The sequence below is a fragment of the Falco cherrug genome, chromosome 5 (genome assembly GCF_023634085.1).
Source record: "Falco cherrug isolate bFalChe1 chromosome 5, bFalChe1.pri, whole genome shotgun sequence".
NCBI classification, from domain to species: domain Eukaryota; kingdom Metazoa; phylum Chordata; class Aves; order Falconiformes; family Falconidae; genus Falco; species Falco cherrug.
The window spans coordinates 34425636-34442002 of NC_073701.1; the positions used below are offsets into that span (position 1 = coordinate 34425636).

Below are 16367 nucleotides of genomic sequence, written 5' to 3' on the forward strand. Positions count from 1 at the left end.
AGGCCACATGACCTTGTCTTCCTGGAAGAAAGGTCCGGTTATCGACAGATCTGATGTTGAGCACTTCCTGCCGCAGTGTGTCACACATTCACGCCCAGCATGGCTGAGTGCTAGCAGCTTGACAGCTTGAAAGCTGTCATCATTTTCACAAGGGAGTGGAAAAATACTGACCCACCAGGATGGTCCTCAGGGTCCTGCAGCAGGATCACCTCCAACTCGGCTTTCTGTTTTAGGTACCTGAGTCGTTTGGGGAAGGGAGTAGGAACAAGGGCCAAAGGTACATTGGTCCAAGCAAAACTTTCCCTAGGACCCTATTTAGAAACGCTGTTAATCCCTTTCCCCCACTCCAAAGGACATAAAACCACCGTACATTCCTTAATATGTCTTTTATTTACAAAGAGGCAAAGTTTTTCTTTTGTATTCATGTTAGCAGCAAGGATAATTGAAAAGCTCATGAAGATCTACACTGGGACAGGATAACCATCAGTACAACAAGGATCCTTGGCCTGTGTAAGATAGCAAATTGCCCATCAGGGATTCAGTGTCTCTTTTTTAAGTCCATCTGGGAAGATTCTCAAAATATAATAAACAGCTGGGCAAGCCTTGTGCTTCCTTATCTGGGAAGCTGTAGGGTCTTCACCTGTGGACTCCTGGAGACAATGGAGCAGTCCACATCTTGATGCAGGTGGTGAAGAAGCTGATGAGAGGAGAGGTATAGCTCCCCCAGCCCTCTCAGCTTCAGGCAGGCTCAACTACTTTCAGCAGCTTTTTTGAGGTGAAATACAAGCCAGAGGGTGACCCCATAGCTGGGATTCATAATGGCATTCAGGCTGCGCAATGCAAGGTCAGGTAACAGTGTGGGACCAGGACAAAGGGGAAGTCTGACACTTGTACAGACAGCGGCAGGGAAGAATTAGTTCTGGATGATACTCACAGGGATGACAGAAGTACCAACAAGGTCAACATCCTTGACCTTTTTGATATAAAAACCCTTAGAAGAAAAATCTTTAGCACAGGGCTGGTATTTTCCCACATCTGAATAGTCCCGAAATATGGCAGGAAAGCAGACAGACAGTACAAATGTCAAATGCAGGGATGGATGTAACCAGAACAGCTTGTCTTCCTTTGCCTTGCCACTTTTCTTCTGAGATGTGCTGCTTTTTCTCAACCCAGATTGGCAAATGGGGGGGGGGGGGGGGGGGAGGGGAAGTAGTCTTTACTATCCCCATTCTTTGTGAGGGGATTGAGATTTTCTTTTCATCAAGAGTGCTGATTCGTGGGTTAGTTTTCTGGGCTCATTCACCACATCTTTGCTGCTAATTAGGCAATGGTTTCCCTTGAGCAATGGAAGGAATAGGCAGCACCGTTGCGATGTTTTCCACTAATACAGGATGTGGGATGAACTATTCTGCAATAGGTTACCATAGTCAAATAACTATTTTGCCAGTAGGGCAGACAGGTTTTCAATTTCATGAAAAATATTGCAGCAAGAATGGGAAATTGTGTGCGTTCTTTTTACTGCCATCATCAGACCTGGGGGAAAGAAGGGGGAGGGAGGGGATTTCCCCACTATTTTTAACCCAGTAATGGGGATTTCTTTTTACACTGCACTGCTTAGACAGCTGACAGTTGTAGCTCTGAGCTGACCTTACAGACTCGAGTCTGAAGCTGGACTGAGTAGCTCAGAATGTAATCTCTGATTAAAACCTGAAGTGGGGACATCACAGGAAAAAACACCCTTGGTCAATCAGGAGGAGATGTCTTCATCTATTTCATCACCAGCCGCAGCACTGACTGGCAGTGCTACTGTCCCCTGCACAAAATCTCATGTCTACCTCTTCAGGACTCTCTCCCATTAGAGGTTTTTAAGCTGGGATGAGGCAAACAGACCATCTCCCTGCTCGGCCTTAAAGCTGAGTGCTACTTTACACCAAGATGCAGAGCATGAAAGTGCTGGCACAGCATCCACTAGGAACTGGGAAGGAAAAAACAAGCTGGTGAGGTTTGGGATGGCACTTGAGCACTGTGGGAAGGGGTTTCTGTGCCATAGGATCCAGTAATAGCAGAGAAACAGGTTCAGTTATGAAGGTGAGTCCCTGTTGGCCTGTACAGCAAAGAATCAGGCTTCTACATCTCCATTAGCTGTGTGGCCACTGAACAGCTTTAATGTGTCTATCTGTGTTGCTTTACTGTCCACTAGCCCAATTCTCCATGCAAAATGCCCTCTCATTTCCAGTGATCTGTTTCACTAATGCCTTACCTTGGGAACTAGTGCTATCTGTGTAGCCATCCATGAATTTCCACCTTGTCTATCCTATCCCTTTTCTGGTTTTGCAGCTCTCTAGGGTAACTGTGGTCTCCAGCCTCATTAAAGAACAGTCCCAATGGGTTTGATGCTGAAGTCACATTCGTGTCCTGAACAGAAAAACGGTCCGTCTAGCCTTCCCTGCAGAGAAGACCTTTCCCACCTGTGGGTTTCCTCCAGGCAGATCCTAGACAGAGCAATGGCTGTACTGGCTTTGGAGGTCCCTCAGAGAAAGGTAGGCACCAGTGTTTGGGACTTGGTTGGAGAAAGCTGTTCTGCATGGATCCTCATCCTGGCTTTGCCTTAGAGGTGGAGGCTGAGAGAAAGAAGAGGTAGCGTGTGCTGCTGGCGTACAGGGATCAGTTGGAGGGCCTGCCTTCCCACTCCCCTCTGTTACATCGGTAGTATTGCTGTCAAGCAGGTCCAGTGGGTCAGGAAATTCAGTCTCCAGCTGGCACAGAGCCTCAGCAGGTTGTAAAGCTACCTTGTCCATCATCTTCTCATCCTTTTTCAGAACCGTTGGTGGTGAGGTGCCTTCACTTGACTGGAGTGCCCCAGAAATAGCCATGGCATGCTGAGCTTCACCTTCTGCCTCTCCCACAAAGGAGCTGTTTTGGAAGCCCCAAGCTTCCTTGATGCAGTGAAAGAAGTTGTGTGACAACATAGGCATGTTCTCTGCCAGTGTGCAGAGGTCTGGGGAGGGGAGACCATGGTAAGACTCACTGTCCTCAGTGCCACTGCCCTCTTGGGTGAAAGGCTCATAGGTGAAGTAGACCTGACAGGGTTCAATCTCAAAGGAGTTGGGAAGGTGGAAGAAGAAGTAGCCTTGGTTGGTGAAGCAGCTGGATACAGAGTGCCCACTGGTTTCTAAGGGAGGGTCAGGAGTCAGGGTGCCCTTGGAAAGTAGAGACTGGGAATCCTGGTCATTCTTCTGCATCACCTCAAGCATGGAGATGTCTGGGGTTATGCTGTTCACACAGTAGGAAGATGTGGAGAATGGGGAGGAGAGCCATTTCTGGTGAGGAAAAAAACACAGGAGAGAGACTGTTATGCCCATAGTATAACACTCAGTGAGGAACCAAAGCTTTCTTCTCCTGAGTGCCTGCAGCAATCAAGTGACCTTTTCACTGTCCAAGCAAGAGCAGCTGGAGATGGTGGGTAGGGAAATTCACATTCATGATGTCTCATCTGCAGGATTTTCAGGAAGAGTATACATTTCTGTCATTTGAAATCAAGAGTGGATCTTGGAAGCCTATGCTTTGAGATTTCTGGAGTGGGGAATGGAAGATGGAGGATTAAAGAGAAAGGAAGAAAAATAAAATACAAGACCATAAGATGATATGAAGGTGGAAATATGAAAAGCAATACTGAGATGTGTCTCATGCAATCTATTCCTAGGTGCTACCCAGTTTGTGATATCTACATGGCCCTATGCAGATTTCCTGTCTAAAGTGCTCTTCCAGGTCCTTTGTGCCTAGATTTCCACACTCACCATGAGTGACATCCTTCAGTGCATCATTATCCTTAAAAATTAACTTATTTTAATAACATCTAACTTCATTGCCTTTATGGCCAGTAAACCAGTTTTTCTAGTTCCTTCTGCACTGAGAAAGTGTCTTCAGTGCCTGCTGCACACCCCTCTCCTCCTGTAGTTTAAGCTTTCTAAGGTTTTTTACATTTAGGCTTTTTCGCAGGCTCTGCTGTCCTCTGGACCCTCTGCAGTTTGTTTCCATCCTTCTTGAAGCCAGATGCCCCTTGAGATCACCTCCCACGTCTTGCATCTGATGCTCCCTTTAATACTGCATTGAATGGTAATTGTCTTCTTGCAGCTGCCCATGCTCACAGAGAGATTAGGGGAAGGGAGAAAGTGGAGGTGGAGAAAGAAGGAAAAGAGACAACAAGAACAGAGAAAACAGCTAAGTGCCATCCAGCGTGATGGCAATTCACATTAGGAGCAGAGGAAAGGCTCGCAGCCAGGAGGAGGGGAACACAGCAAGAAATCAGGGGAAGAGCTGGGCAGACTAGGGCAGGTAGGATGGGACCAAAGTGGGGTGGAAGGGGATCTGAGAGGCCAAGATCCCTCCCATAGGTCCCTTGTTTTCTTTCAGGCTCCCCGTTAGGGGAGCAGGGTGCTGAGGTTTGTGTGGTTTGCTGTTTCTCGGTTCTGTAATTAGACATGCCTCAGTCGAATGTCAGGTTTTAGGTCAGAAAATAAAACTCAAGCGCAGAACCCAGCAGCTGGTGCTACAGGCACGTGTCATGTGTGCACATGTAGGTCTGACAACTGGCTATCTGTCCTGGGCATGTGCTGCTGCACCCTCCTTTCCCTCATTTCTCCCTCATAACCACATGGCTTCATCCCCAGTCCCATACCTGAATGTCACCTCCGTGAACTGAAACAAGTGGGGGAAAGAACTTCTCAGGGTCTGGGATGTGAATCTTCAGGACTTTCTTAAACCTTGACAAAAGAGAATGAGAAGAAGGAATGAAGCAGGGACTGATCCTGACCCATCTGGCACTGTGGTGGGGGTAGGAGAGAGCATTGTAGCTCACGGGTACAACACTGTGTGGAGGACAGGTAGAATAAAAACAAGCCTGAGGGGTCTCCTTGCACTTGAGTGGCCTGAAATACAGTAGGTGAGGAATGAGACATACAGAGATGAGATAGTTAAACCTGGCATTGGAAAACACACTGCCCTCAGCCTTTTCCCTGGGGAAGCCCAACCAAGAGTTCAATGGTTTCTTCCCTGCCTCGGCCAGTCACCTTAACTTCTCCACCTGCCCCTTAGCCCCTGTTATGCTGACAAGCTGGGCAGGTCTCCGCTGTTCCCTCTTGGTCTTCAGCTGCTGTGAGCTGCCCCCTCTTTGCTTTGCTGCCAACACAGTGACTCAGAGGACCACATGGCCTGAGCGGGACCATCACTGGCAAAGCTGTGCCACAGCTCTGCCCTCTTAGCAGGATGCTGCATGGTATAGCTATGATACACTGGCTGTGCAAGCCATCTGAGTACACCTTGCATCAGCCTGGAGGCCTCTACTTCACTGGAATCAGTGTGTTGTCATCCTGAGGCACCCTGAAGTGATCTAATCTTCTCAGTCCCTCAGAGAGGTTGGCTGACCTTGTCGGCTCTTTGCTGAAGCTTTGCTGTAGAGTGCTCTGAGGAAAGACCCTCCTGACTTCTGGAGGCAATCAATGTACTCTCTAAAGCACCAGAATTTGCTAGTTCTTGCATATAAACTACCTTACATCACTGCAGATGCTATTTTTATTCATGCATGTCTAATCCTTCCTTGGATCTTACCTCAGCATTATCCTCCATCCAGTTCCCCCGGGTTAATTATACTCTGTGGAGAAAGCAGGCCTTTTTATCTCTCTCTGTGCTATATAGCTAGCACTTTCTCACCTTTGTGTTATGACTCAAGGTGAAACACAGTGACCAGTGACTTTCTCAGTATCCATCTTGCTTCAACATGCTTCTCCTTCTTTCCTTACAGAGCTGATCCAGTCTCTGCTGCCTCATCCCTAAGAATGAACATCTCCTTGCTCCCTGCCATGAACATCAGCACCCTGCTTCTTTACTCCTGTCCTGAGATGAGAGAACCTGTGGCCATTTCTAACCTCACTGTGCTGACAAGTCACTCTGTATTATTGCATGGGGTCACCTTGTGAGATGCTTTCAGTCCTGAATAAACGCAGTGTCTGGGTAGGAATGCTGGCAAAGAGATCTTTAAAGCATCATGTAGATGTTTACCAGCATGTGATAAGACACTTCAGGACTGCACAGACCAGGGAAAAGAAGAATTATACTCCTTACTCAGGAATTTTGCTCACAGACCAAATGTCACCACGTCCTGCCTGAGCTCTCACTGGAATGTTTAAATGAGAAGGCAGCAGTACCTGGGCTTGCTTGGTCCTCTCTGCTGATGGAGTGCTCAACCCAGTGGCCTGCTTTTTAAGAGGCAATTTTGGTGCATCTCTTCCAGGGAACACCACTGTAACCCTGAGCAACAGAAGCGCTGAGGTGGCTGCTTTTAATTCAGCCAGGGCATGGCACCAGGTCACAGAAGCACAGCACAATACTATGATAGTGGTGAAACCACATCATCTTGGGTGGTGATACATATACCCAGACAGATGTCAGCCTCAACAGGTTGGGCTATAAACCATATTTTTAAGTCAGTCTCTATCCTACTCATGCCAAGTGAAAAATAACTCAGGTTTTGAGAAGACACACAAGATACAGGAGAGGAACAGAGAGGAAAACTTGATTCTCGTTTACCATTTCAGGGTCCGTAAGTTAATAAGGCAGGCAGTCCCAATGATCACGAAGATGCAAGTGCTCACTATAATTGCTGGCAGGAAAGGCTGGGATGTTTCTGCAAGATGAGAGAGAGCAAGGGAGTTGCAGTGAAAATTTAACCAGGATTCTGGAGGCAGGAGTTGCAGCCCTTCCATGGCTGTTCAAGATGATAAAAGTGGGCATTTATTATAATTTTAAACAATATTATACAATTATATACAATTATAATACACAAAGCCTTTATTATAATTTTCTAAATATTATAATATTATAGAAAATTATAATATACAGGTCAGGAAAATGAGTTCTGCTGTCTCATGTAGGATGCCTTTGAGCTGATAGGAGTTTCAGAGTCCGCTTGGCATTGCTTAATAGATAGCTTGTGCTGAACAGCTTGAAATCCCTGTGCATAATGGCACCACAGCTGGGGGTTGCCACAGATGAGGTGCCACAGCCTGCTGGTTGAAGTGTCCATCAATCTGTCTGTCTCATTGCAAAGGAAATCAGGGAGTCCTAAAAGCAGATTAAGTGGGTTTGGAGACTTGAAACAGCATTATGAGTCAGAGGGGGAGACAGAGTCATGGGGTTCATGGGTCTTTGAGAAGGCAGGAGGACCAAGGATGGAGAAGGTTAGGGGTCAAGGGGCGGGCTTCTTTCTCTGGAGAGGTGTAGGAAAGATTTAGGAAGCTAAGAAGGTTACAGCTTTCCACCGTATTTTACTATTTGGTTTGTAGGATTAAGAGAAAGAGACTGAGTTCCCATATTGCCAGCGCTGCCAGCATTCATCAGTCTTGTCTGGCATCATCTCAAACTTTTCTTAATCTGTCTCTTTCACACACATCTCCCAGTGCACCTTAGCTTGGTCTTACTATTCTGGTGCCTGTCTCCTCTGCCTGCTGCCTCATCTCTCTCCACCCCTAATGTCCCTTAGTCTGGGCCTGCACAGCATCTCTGGAGTAGTCGTGAGGGAGCAGAGAAAAAATAAAAGGAGGAGGAGACATTTTTAGGACATACTTTCTTTGCCTGTCCTTGAGATGCTACTCAGATCACTTTGTCTCCTCTGCCTCTGGTACACTGGTTATCTTTGGGTCTTGGTTGCTATGACAACTGGTTGCGGCTGTATCCTATTCACTGACATCACACACTGTCAAAATTTGATCGCCACGGCAACACACTGCCCTTTCTAAACATAGCTCTTGTGTTTATACCAGCACCAGGCACAACAGGGAGGGGCTGAGCGGAGCCAGAGTGGGGGCGACATGAGAAGGAATAACCTCTAACTGCTTATTTTTTGGAAAAGAAATGACAGAGACCGCAGCCAATGACTCACCGAAGAGACTGGCTCAGGGCACTGTCTCTCAGTGCTGGAGGTGTCCTCCATGCTGTGGTTCATGGCAATGACTGATGTGAGTCTCAGTGGGCATTTTTGGAAGAGACTTCACATGTGTGTATGTCTCTTCCATTCTCCCCACGACTTTGCTTCCTAGGCTCAGGTGTTCAGGAGCTCAGCGCTCTCCTTCACTGTGTTTCACTGATCAATGGCTCCAATGAACTGGGCCATTTTATAAAGCCTGATTTATGTTCTCAGGCCACATTAGCACCTGGGAAATGCCAGTCCCAGCAGAAGGGAAACATGGGCACTGCTTCTGCAGGTCAGACATCTGGCCTTACTGCTCTGGGGAAGCAGTCCCTGATTTAAATCTTGTGGATTTTGCCTGGCTTCTGGAAGTCAGAGGGGTTCTGCTGGGGTGAGGGAGTCTTTGCTTTTAAGCCCTGTTGAGCCAGTGTGACCTAACAGATTAGGAGGGACAGATTGTTTCCAACCTTTCTATTGCTCTTCAGTCAACACAATCCTCCCTACTCATCTTCTTCCAGTTTCTCAGCCTGCTTTGGCCCTTCTCTTTGTTTCCCCTGAGTCCCTATTTTCCCCTCCAAGTCAGACTGCCTGACTCTGATCCTTACGGTCAGCATGTGTCCTCCACAGTATTGTCTTGCTCCAGTCGCTCCACACGCCTTTGTAGGTACTTGAAGCACTTGGCCTTGCACGCACAGCTGCCTCATATTTCAAGTTGGGTGAGAGGCTCTCAAACACCACCCACATCTGGTCCTGCACAATGGTGAAGTTCCTGGCCTCCTGGGAGTAGGGCAAAATTAGAACATCATCAACATCCTGTCTTACAGCCTTACATCCCCATCTCTTCCTCAGAGAGGACCTGTCTCAGGTCCCTACACCTCGTGTGCTGCTTGTTCAGCCTGGAGGAAAATTCTTCTCTGCTTTGCTTTTTTTTTCCCTTTCAGGTCTGTCCTGGAACTGTCTGGATTTCTTTTTGACATCACTAAGTAAAATAGGATTCCCATCTGCCTCCATGTCATCACCAAACACTGGCATCAGGTGACACAGATAAAAGGGTTCGGGGGTGTCATCTGCTCTCCAGCTTCACCAAAGCTGGTTTCATCCTGAGGGGAGGCTCAGGAGCAAATCCTGGGTGACATAAAGAAGACCAGGATTTGCACAGTGACAGCTCCCAGTACCCCCTCTGAACTCACCTCCCAGGACTGACTCGTGGTTCGATACCGCACTTGGTATTCCCGCTCCCCATCCAAATAGTGAGAGGAAATATCCAGGCTCCACGTTAAGTTGTACATGTTTTCAGTTTTGTTAACCAGCTGAAGATTTCCTGGAGGCCTCAGCTTTACTGGAAAGAAAGAAGGAGCAGGGCTGATACCTCCACACTATCTGTCCGTAACAGGACTCTATGACAAACCCCACTGCAGCAGGGTTGGCGTCTTGGCTGGGCTTACAGATTCCAGCCAGTCACAGCCACGTGAAATGTGTAGTGAGCTCTGTTCCCCCTTCTTCCCCACTGTCAGATGGCAAAAGGTCTGTTGTCTCTGGGCTATGTTACAGTCAGCTCCTCCTGTGAGCCTGTGAGAGTGGCCCCTGCGGTCAGGGCAATCAATCCCACATGGCCATGCATCCTACCTTGTAGGGGTGACCCACAAGGCAACTGTGTGGGCAGGAATGGAGCACGGCTGGGCAGACAGCTGCTTCCCGCCTGCTCTTTCAGAGAGCTGCAGCCACAGGGGATGGAGTTAACACAGACTGTCTAGGCTGATCCTTCCCAATCCCTGACTCCAGCTATGCCTTGTTATGCCTTGCAGCAGCTCTATCAGATGTCTTCTTGAGCCAGGTAAACTCACACATCCAGCAAAAAAATTACTCAAGCAGATGTTTTTCTGCTGGATTAGTGATTGAACCCTTTCAGCAAAGACTGATGCATACCAAAGCTGGCTTAAAGGAGGGTGGAAGCACATATCTGGTAGGAGGGGCAGGGGAAAAGCAGCAAGACTTTCCCTCCTTGCAGCATGCATTTTTCAGGAGGTCAGATGAACTGTCATTGCCTGTTTGAAGACTCCTAGCAAAGTACTCTTATTTAACAGTGTCCCAGGTACAGGACAGGATGGGAATTGGTTGGCATGACACTGCATTTTAGAGGTGCAAGTGTCAGGAGTCAATATGGTTCATCAGTCTTAGTTGTAGAGGGGACAAGGAAAAGACACAAGTCTAAAATCAGCTGTGGGTGTTGCACAGGGGTGGATGAGGAAGAGAAATTAGCTATTATTTTGTGGGGAAGCTTCAGAGGCTGCAAGACAGAGGAGTACTCACTATTTGCAAGCGGATTGAAATCTTCTATTTGCGCAGGCATAGACCTATTCTCTCCAATCTGGCAATGGACAGACATGGTAAGACGATCTGCAGTGGTGAAGCACTGAGACTGCAAGGAAAATTTACCATTAGTGACACCGAAGTTCATCACTAAGCATTCATATTTCTAAGCATTGCCTATGTATAAGAGGTTTAGGAATACTTGACAATAAACATGGACAATATTTGTGGCTGAAAGGCATAATCCTCAGTGGTGACTGAGGAACCAAAGATTTATACTTCATGTGGTTGGATGGTTTTTTGTTCATTGGGGAGAAGGGCACAAAATATGATGATATGCTAGTTTGCTAGTATTGCTATATATGCTGACTAAGCAGGAAAAATTACTTTCTATGAGTGTTATTTATTAAGAAAATATATTTATACTAAAACATTTTGTGTTCATTGGTGAGACTGAGATGACATCAGTATTAAATATTACTCTTGAAATGCAATGATACCAGAGGGCCACATACATCATATAGTATTAAATAAGCAATAGGGAAATTAGCTTGATTAGAAAGAAAAGATTCTGGAGAAGTTTACGAACCCTTCAATTTGTCTTTGCACATGATAAGCAAAATGTAAGAAGGCTTGTCTGTTGTTAGAACTGTTAGAACTGGTTGTGACTTTATCAGTAAGGAGAATTAGCTCATATTTGGGTGGGGCTTTTTTTGAAAACACAAGGACTACAGTAACTCTGGGTATGACTGAAAGAAGTACATAATGAATCTAAGAAAGGAATGATTTAAATAAAGAATAATAGCTAGAGGGTTTGCATCACCATTTTCTCCAGTGATGTGTTGCTGTTGCATCTTGCATTTGACACATCTAACCAGACTTCACAGTAGTTAATGATCAGGAAAACAGTACTGACCTCTTAAAGGAAAATGAGGTCAAGAGGTGACCTCAGAGCTGATGGTGTCCATCCCTCCTCAGAGGAAGGGATTAGGGCCAAACCCAGGTAACTGAGACATGGGACAGTGCATGTGATCTGTGTGTCCTGCACCTCTTCTGCACATGTCAGAACAGCCTGGGCCAGCTCACAGTCACAGAATCATAGAATCATAGAAGCATAGAATCATAGAAGCATAGAATCATTTAGGTTGGAAAAGACCTTTAAGATCATCAACCCAGGACTGACAAGTTCACCAGTAAACCATGCCTCTAAGCACCATATCCATATGTTTTTTGAAAGCTTCCAGGGATAGTGATTCTACCACTTTCCTGGGCAGCATGTTCCAATGCTTGACCACCCTTCCAGTGAAGAATTTTTTCCTAATATCCCATCTAAACCTCCCCTGGTGCAACTTCAGGCTGTTTCCTTTTGTCCTATCGCTTGTTACATGGGAGAAGAGACCTACTGCCACCTGTCTAAAACCTCCTTTCAGATAGGTGTTAAGAGCAATAAGGTACCCTGAGTCTCCTTTTCTCCAGACTAAACAACGCCAGTTCCCTCAGCCACTCCTCATAAGACTTGTGCTCCAGACCCTTCATCAGCTTTGTTGCCCTTTTTTGGACATGCTCCAGCATCTCAATGTCTTCCTTTGTAGGGGCCCAAACCAGGGGGACCATTATTTCCCTAGTTCCAATGAAGCCAAACCCTCCCACAGAGGAACCCACAGGGGCAATGCCTATTGACAGCACACATCAAGTCCAACTCCAGAACTGGAGTCAGGGACTAGGTTTGGGCTTTTTACATTGCTTCTCGATGTCACACATTCATACACCCCAAATTCACATACAAATTCTTTCCTCCTGGTCATTAGTGCGGACGTTGCAGATTAATTACTCACATTACTGTTTTTGCCGAAGGTCTTGATGCATCTCCTCAGTCCTGTCATGTGTTCTGCCTTGGGCAATTCACAGTGCTCCTTGAATTTTTCAGGAAAGGGAAATAACCTGGGTTTTAAGCAGGAGAACTTCCGTGAGATGGGGATCCTGTTTTGTATTTAGTCAAACTATATGTAACACTAAAGGCCTTTCAAAACATTTTGCATCCTACCATATTTGCTGCACAGGTTACAGCAATGATGTAATCCCACTTTCTCTCCCCACTGCATCACTCAGACAATTTTTACGTACTGGCACATAATGCATCAATGTCTCAATGCATCCCAGTTATTTCAAGCCAAAGATAACAGCAGGTTTCCAGTTTCCAAGTCTTCACAAAACTACCTCCTCTGCTTCCTGTTGATATCAGAGGGCATGCAAAGCCCAAACACACCTGCTGCCTGCAACTGTGCCAATGTAGCCCTAGAAGACAGGTGCCTGTTTCAGCCCCATTAGGGTTTACAGGTCTCCTTCTAGCCACTGTCAGTCCTGTAGGATCTCAAGTACTGAGTGAGATGTATCCTCTGAGCCAGATCACATCCCAGTCAGCCAGGACCATATGTCACATTTGGCAGCACTACGCCATGACTTCTTTTCTCCTCTGACAAGTATGGCTAGACAGTCTAAGCTGAGCTATGGCACAGGGGGTGACAGGGTGGGAGAACATCCATGGGGTTGCAGCTTAAGGGGTATCAGACTGAGCTGCCTGCTCCAGCTGTAAGGTCAGATCAAGCCTGGGACTTGCTGATGCTGGGGAGAGGTGGTGTCCTAGAGCCCTGGCCAAGAAATAGCACAGATCCAAACCCAGCCCAGATTTCAGCCCCAGTCTCTGTGATTCACATGCATGGAGCAACATAAACCTTTTGGGTTTCTAGATCCATGCACCAGGCCCCAGAATATATTTACCCATCTCACCGCATTGAAGGTGTCTCTGTGACAGTCAGGAGCAACCCACCCACTGCCAGAATCACACCGAGCCTCTCCTTATGACAGGAACCCAGTAAGGCCCTGGGGTAGGCTGGAGATGTCATCCTGGGAGACCACAGAGACTCAGCCAGCCTCCACTGCAGTACTGGCCACACACCTACCCCTCTGCTGGGAGACATGTGGAGAGGAAAACATCATGAACTGGGAGAGATGAAAGGGCCAGGGGAGAAAAGTGGAACAATATTTTCCTCCGTTTCTTGCTACTCAGGGTGCAACATCCCAGTTCATCCTGGCAATGAGCAAATGGCCTCTGTATAACTTTAATTCCACCCTCCTCTTCCCCCATCCCATCTCTATACATCCTCCTTTTCCATTGAAGATGCCTTTCAGTCCAGAGGCTGGCTACCAAGGAAAAGGGACTTTTTGGAAAACGAAGCACAGGCAGAGCTATGGAGATGGAAGGTGGGCTGTGCTAGACAGTTGGTGACCACCAGATGACAAACACTGCATGGTGGCCAGCACCTGTGAGAAGCCCACATGGGGTTGGAGGCTAAGTTCAAGACAAAGCCCCTTGGTTCTGTGACTCCACTATACTTGGCCTGGGGATGGGGACCCTACGATTTTGTTAAGTGATAAACTTCCCGGGAGACTTTTCATTCAAAACATTGGCTTTCCTCAGCCACTCCAGTCACCCACCTGTCACAAAAAGCTAACTTTGATAAAATCTCCAGCTGGCATGGTGCTTCAACCAGGTCCCTGCCTGGGTTCCAGTCACAAAAGAGAGCTGCTCGTGAGTCATACCAGCAAGTTAGGCTGGAGGTGCCTGTCAGCAGAGAAGAGATGGACAGCAATGTGGCTGGATTAGTAATGATGTTTGGCATTAACCATCACCCCAGACAATTCTGTCCCATCCCAAACTACAGACTCCTCTGCTGGATAGCTGTCTCCAAGAAAGAAAAGCAGAGCCACTTGCTTCTCTATGTCATTGGAGGTTGATGTGCTCATAGGAGACCTGTAACTATTGCAGCCTCCTCTGGCTGTGTGTTACAACACTAGCATTGTGCAGCAACACATTGTGGTGCACCCCCCCTCTGGGTCACCCCTCTCCCTGCTTGCCCAGCTGGCTTGGGTGAAAGGAATCACTTCTCACCTTGTGCTGAGTCTGATGTCCATGAGGGAGGCATGAAGCTGGACAGCCAGAGGTAACACAGAAGCAGCAGAGAGGGCTTCATCTGTACTGGTGACACGCTGAAAGAGAGAAGACGCCCCCCAGCATAGCTCAGCAATGCAAATTAGGAAGAAGTCATCTCGTAGGAGGCATCCACTGTCCTAGGGCAGGGCTCAATGCCAGGGCCAATCTTCCAGAGCCAGAAGCTTACACTTCTGCCACTCTGGAGTCTGTGCTTTTTCCTCAGCACCTCATTGTTTTCCTGCCTTGGTTGCTTTGCTCAACACTGAAGCCATTTGCAGTGCAGCACAGGAGTAATGCCTTCTGGAAATGTGTGTGTGAGTGCACAGCAGTCCGCATGTGTTGTTTCAGGCTGCTTGCTGACTCAGGTAGAGAGTGCTGCCTCGGTTGAATACAGCTTGTGCTTCGAAGAGCTTCTTTTTTTGGTAAGCCCTAGGTCTGAAATAACTAGGTGCTTGCTGAGTAAGAGAAGTCTCTAGCTGTAACTGACAAAAGTTAGGTGCACAGCTCATGGCTTAGGAGGTACATTTTGAATGGCTTGTTTGGGAGAGGAGGGGAAATAGGGAGAAGAAGGAGTTTACCAGGTTCTGGAAAGTCAAGGCTTTACCGTATCACAAAGTATTACATAGTCATACACAAACCGTGCACCATCCTTGCCAAGTAGACCTTGCACTGCCTTGGAAGGAGCTGTGCTTTTAGGTGTAGCAGAAAAGTTGAGCTTTGCAATTAGGAAACTCTGCAGCATCTCTCATCCATCTGTGGTACCCAGGGAGACTCCTTGTCTAACAAAGCCTGTACAACCATGCTCCATATCAGACAGACTGAGCTTATGGGCTTCTCATCCAAGCCTCCCCCTCTCCCCACCCACCTGGACATCCATACCTCAAGGTCTGCCTCTTCCCAGAGGAGAAGGGATCATCCTCACCTCTCAGCAAGCCCACAGCCCCTGCAGAGCTGAGCAAACCAAGACAGAGTCCTGCTGGACTCTGCTGGGACTGCCAGGGGAGTGGGAAAAGAGGGTTTATAAAGATCTGGCATGAGGCATATTACTGATTCCCCTTGTGATAAAAGATTAGGTTCAGAGGAAAAAAAAACATGATGACAACACATTAACAGACAAAGGGGAGAGAAAGAGAGAGAAAGAAAGCAGGCGGCATGGTTGTGAGATGTGGGGTATGATTTGAGAGGACTGTGGAGAGACAGATAAATACGTGCTCAGCCCTCCCCAATGGTGAGATTCAGTTTGTCAGACTGAAACTCCTTCCAAGACGCTTTTCAGATCAGCCACCCCCATGTAGGAGAGAGCTGGCATCGCCCCCTTTACCTTCCAGCTCCAGGCACCCGGCGATCCAGATGAAGGGAGTCCCCAAGGACCAGGTTGTGGGGTTGGATGGAAGCAGGTGCTGGACGCCAAACAGAGAGGGGAACAGGGAGGGGGAAAAGCAACAGGGAGGGAGGTGGATATCCTAGTTCAATGCATGTCCAGGTGTCAGCCAGCGCTGCTGGCATGAGAGGAGAGGTGCTTCCAGCCCAGCAGTTCTGCTGCAGAGCCGTTCCTCTCGTACGTGCGTGGTCTCTGTCTTCTCCCTCTCACCTTTGCACAGGAAGCTGCTGCTTGCTTGCCTTGTCAGACTGAGACGAGGCCCTGAAGTATCGAAAGGGCTAGTGAGGCCGAGAATAAAAAGCCCCAAACCACGTCCTACTTCCTGCTGGTAAAGCAATAGGTGCAGAAACAAGGGTGGAGGGATCAGGTGTTAGCTTACAGTGCTCAGATATACGGGGACCAGTTTGTAACTATTGCTGGGAAGCAAAAGAGAGAGAGAGAAGGACCTGTCCTCTTGGGGCACTGGCAAGAGACCCATCGCTTCCTCTTTCAATAACCCAAACAGAAAACTCATATCACTCTCAGGGTCTGCACACGTGCACAGATCACTTTGAAACCAGGGGTAGGAGTCAAACTGCAGTAGAAATACCGTGGACCACTTTGTGGAAAATAACTTGAGTCATTGACCTAAGCAACACCAGAATGAAACCAGCCTCCACATCACTGCCCCAGTTTCAGAGGATCCATCCTGGGTCAGAGCAGGAGCGGAACGAGGGCAGTGC

At 47.6% G+C, this 16367-nt stretch overlaps 1 protein-coding gene across 2 annotated transcripts; it reads right to left on the reverse strand.

Annotated features, from left to right (window-relative positions):
* Positions 1-371: 371 nt before the first annotated feature.
* Positions 372-15941, reverse strand: IL2RB (interleukin 2 receptor subunit beta). Of its 2 annotated transcripts, none has more exons than XM_005446720.3 (10): positions 15586-15941; positions 14223-14320; positions 13769-13895; positions 12109-12214; positions 10274-10382; positions 9154-9302; positions 8569-8740; positions 6586-6682; positions 4679-4763; positions 372-3320 (listed from the first exon to the last, which is right to left on the reverse strand). In XM_005446720.3, exons 1-10 carry the CDS (start codon positions 15768-15770, stop codon positions 2493-2495), a joined length of 1956 nt encoding a protein of 651 aa, XP_005446777.2. In that variant the 5' UTR covers positions 15771-15941; the 3' UTR covers positions 372-2492. The 2 variants fall into 2 exon arrangements, with proteins under 2 accessions (XP_005446777.2, XP_055568342.1); XM_055712367.1 differs by having other exon boundaries at positions 15856-15904.
* Between the last annotated feature and the right edge of the window lie 426 nt (positions 15942-16367).